Source organism: Notothenia rossii (genome assembly GCF_949606895.1).
Source record: "Notothenia rossii genome assembly, chromosome: 9".
NCBI classification, from domain to species: domain Eukaryota; kingdom Metazoa; phylum Chordata; class Actinopteri; order Perciformes; family Nototheniidae; genus Notothenia; species Notothenia rossii.
The window spans coordinates 45611739-45616074 of record NC_136907.1 but is presented as its reverse complement, the minus strand read 5'-3'; the positions used below and the strand labels follow the sequence as shown (position 1 = coordinate 45616074).

The 4336-nt window shown below is 35.1% G+C and overlaps 1 protein-coding gene across 1 annotated transcript; it reads left to right on the top strand.

The window, feature by feature from the left end:
• Positions 1-878: 878 nt before the first annotated feature.
• Positions 879-3027, top strand: LOC307020521 (uncharacterized protein; the record flags this gene model as incomplete). Its single annotated transcript, XM_079651934.1, has 4 exons — positions 879-992; positions 1630-1747; positions 2288-2364; positions 2627-3027. 4 exons carry the CDS (start codon positions 879-881, stop codon positions 2735-2737), a joined length of 420 nt encoding a protein of 139 aa, XP_079508060.1. The 3' UTR covers positions 2738-3027.
• Positions 3028-4336: the final 1309 nt, after the last annotated feature.

Below are 4336 nucleotides of genomic sequence, written 5' to 3'. Positions count from 1 at the left end.
TTTGGAGAAGGAGAGGCAGTGAAACACCACAGCTTGCGAAGGGTAATGCTTTTTCCCCTTACTTTAACCAGACCAGAGCTCCAAAAGCCGTTTTTAATATGAAAAAGCTAATTTGTATTTTTAAAGTTATATAGATTTGTATGAAAGAGTGGAGTAACTTCATTGTCTATTTAAGTTTGTGACAAATACTAATCTAAATTGGACAAGATGGCGTTTTGATGGAAGACAAAATTAATAAAATGGAAAATATTTAAAAGTAGATGAAGTTAATGCATTTTTTTTCATTACATTACAGACTGACTTCAACAACTACGAAGCCATACTGTCCTTCGTAAATGTTAGAGGAGTGCACTGGAAGTTACTGGTCAGTGACTGTTACTTCACTGATGTTCAGAAATCCTTTTGTGTTATAAATATATATGATGTTTCTAAATAACGTTTATCTTTTTGTTAGTATGTACTTCCTACCATAAACAGTGTATTTTTGATGGATCCAATGGCCACAAAAACAGAGCTAAAAGAATCTGTAAATGCAGCAAAAAGAATAAGGTATGTCCAATTTTTATCGTAAAGGATTCACTTGACAAATATTATCATAATCTCCCTGAACCAACCAGTGGACATACTATCATCAGCTAATTACTGTGAAATGTTATAATAAAACCAAAGCATCTGGCTTAATAAATATTGCTAGATTTCTTCAATTTAATTGTTGAAAGTAATTGCACGAGACAGAGGTCACAACAAAACAGTAACTTCAAGCAGTGATTTGAGGCTCAGTTTTATTTATTGGAAGGTTAAGATTCTTGAAAATGGACCTTGATATCAGTATTGTATTGATACCAAAATGTTTTTCTTTACTAAGGGATTACTTCACAATGAGGAGTACCGTGTATGGCAATGCTGACTGGGGGAAAATCAGGTGGAAGGGAATCACCATGGACCATCCTGTCCAACGTGACCAGTGCAGCTGTGGAGTAATCGTGACATTGGTAATGACCGTGTGTGAGTGTGTGTGTGTGAGTGTGTGTGTGTGTGTGTGTGTGTGTGTGTGTGTGTGTGTGTGTGTGTGTGTGTGTGTGTGTGTGTGTGTGTGTGTGTGTGTGTGTGTGTGTGTGTGTGTGTGTGTGTGTGTGTGTGTGTGTGTGTGTGTGTGTGTGTGTGTGTGTGTGTGTGTGTGTGTGTGTGTGTGTGTGTGTGTGTGTGTGTGTGTGTGTGTGTGTGTGTGTGTGTGTGTGTGTGTGTGTGTGTGTGTGTGTGTATGTGTGTGTGAGTTTATCTGGAAAAGACAATTTGTGCTACCCTTTGTGACAATTACTGACAGAATTTCTGTCAATCTCAGAGTAGAGTGTATAATTTCCACAAGGTGACATGGTGTAAGGGAAAATATTCATCTTTTACTGTGTCCAAAATAACATTTGTGTTTATAACCTTTCACATCCGATTTTATATATTATATATTTCCGAGTATATTCTTAAATCGGTGTCTTCATTCAATGTGCAAAGGAAAAATGTATGATAATGCTACAAACATGTATTTATATTACCATAAGCTTCAATTAAAAAGTTTTTTTTATTTAACATTAATTATGTGTAAGATGACAAAGATCATTCTGTATGTTTGTGTAGATGGCAAAGTCATTGATGGAGGCATATCCTGCATTGCCAGACATGACCTTCAAAACCACCAAGAAGGAGATGGCTCTTGCAAGGACACACTTGGCACAGTCATTGTTGAAGGGTTCAGGTTCGTAATCCATTTTAATATTTACTGTAGACATAATTCATTCCTTATCATGTCATTGTGAAATTTGATTTAATCCTACACATCCAAACAAACTGAAGCCTCTCAAAAGAAGCCCAAATAATACATCTTTTGTAGTCCAAGGTGTGACAGAATTTGTGTACAAATGCAAATTCATGTACCCCACACATTTCTCAGAATCATTAATACTTCTTATCAAACTTAAAAGTCAACTGGAGATGAAACATGATCCATATCATTTATAATCTGTTAATGCATGAAGTATTAATATTTTTATAATTTGCATATAATTTATAATCTGTTAAGGCATGAAGTAATAATATTTTTATAATTTGCGACAGTAAAGAATTTTGAATAGTGACAGTTACATTGATTTAGACTGTCAGGCTTTCAATACGCCTGAGTGGATGATTATCAATCATCTTGTTGACAAGCTAAATGTGTTTTGATTGCAAGTCTGTTGTAACTGAACTGTGTTATGTGTACATAAGTAAATAATAACATAAATGTATTTCATCTCAGTGTTTGATATGGACAATGACTGTGCGATGTGCGCTGCCCCAAAGCCCCCTGGATCTGGACCTCCGAATACCCTTTGGGTGAGTTTTCCTTTTAAATCAATGACTGCAGGATTTTTCGTTGTTGTTGTTCTTCAATTCTAATATAGACTGGTATAAACTAAATTAAAATATATTGAAGGTGTTAAAACCTAATTGAACCACGATCTTCATCTCCCCCCCGCCCCACGCTCTTTATTTCAATCAAATTACGGTACTTTTATGTAATCATATATGTTCAAGACACATCCAAGAAGCAATGTATGACTGATAAATCATTGACTTTGCTTATTTTATTTTACAGATACAGTGTGATACATGTGAGCGATGGTATCATGAAGAATGTCTGGCGACCGACGAAGACACACTTAAAAAAGCAAGGGCAGGCCATTGGGAATGTGTCCTTTGCATTTAAATTGAAAAACAGCTGCAAACAACACTTGACTCTCACTTTCACCGACACACTGAAGCTCACTTACTGTATGTGTACACAAAATATGGAATTTGAACAGTGTTCCTCCTGATTGGAAATTGTAATTTTTCCTAAAATGTCTGCTTCAACAGTACTTCTGCTATTCTGTGTGATAGTAGACCACCTCAGATAGCTGCTCATAAAATGTCATAACAATCTGATGTGGAATTTCAGAATAAAACCAATCCAAAATGTGGAATTTGAACAGTGTTGCTCCTGATTTCAAATTTCAATATTTCCTAAAAATCTTTGCTTCCACAGAAGTTCTTCAATTCAGTGTGATAGTAGACCACCTCAGATAGCTGCTCATAAAATTTCATAACAATCTGATGTGGAATTTCAGAATAAAACCAATCCAAAAAGTGGAATTTGAACAGTGTTGCTCCTGATTTCAAATTTCAATATTTCCTCAAATCTTTGCTTCCACAGAAGTTCTTCAATTCAGTGTGATAGTAGACCACCTCAGATAGCTGCTCATAAAATTTCATAACAATCTGATGTGGAATTTCAGAATAAAACCAATCCAAAAAGTGGAATTTGAACAGTGTTCCTCCTGATTTCAAATTGCAATATTTCCTAAAATCTTTGCTTCCACAGAAGTTCTTTGATTCAGTGTGATAGTAGACCACCTCAGATAGCTGCTCATAAAATTTCATAACAATCTGATGTGGAATTTCAGAATAAAACCAATCCAAAAAGTGGAATTTGAACAGTGTTCCTCCTGATTTCAAATTGCAATATTTCCACAAATCTTTGCTTCCACAGAAGTTCTTTGATTCAGTGTGATAGTAGACCACCTCAGATAGCTGCTCATAAAATTTCATAACAATCTGATGTGGAATTTCAGAATAAAACCAATCCAAAAAGTGGAATTTGAACAGTGTTCCTCCTGATTTCAAATTGCAATATTTCCACAAATCTTTGCTTCCACAGAAGTTCTTCAATTCAGTGTGATAGTAGACCACCTCAGATAGCTGCTCATAAAATTTCATAACAATCTGATGTGGAATTTCAGAATAAAACCAATCCAAAAAGTGGAATTTGAACAGTGTTGCTCCTGATTTCAAATTTCAATATTTCCTCAAATCTTTGCTTCCACAGAAGTTCTTCAATTCAGTGTGATAGTAGACCACCTCAGATAGCTGCTCATAAAATTTCATAACAATCTGATGTGGAATTTCAGAATAAAACCAATCCAAAAAGTGGAATTTGAACAGTGTTCCTCCTGATTTCAAATTGCAATATTTCCTAAAATCTTTGCTTCCACAGAAGTTCTTTGATTCAGTGTGATAGTAGACCACCTCAGATAGCTGCTCATAAAATTTCATAACAATCTGATGTGGAATTTCAGAATAAAACCAATCCAAAAAGTGGAATTTGAACAGTGTTCCTCCTGATTTCAAATTGCAATATTTCCACAAATCTTTGCTTCCACAGAAGTTCTTCAATTCAGTGTGATAGTAAACCACCTCAGATAGCTACTCATGAAATTTCATAACAATCTGATTTGGAATTTCATAATAAAAGCTATGTAAAATGTGG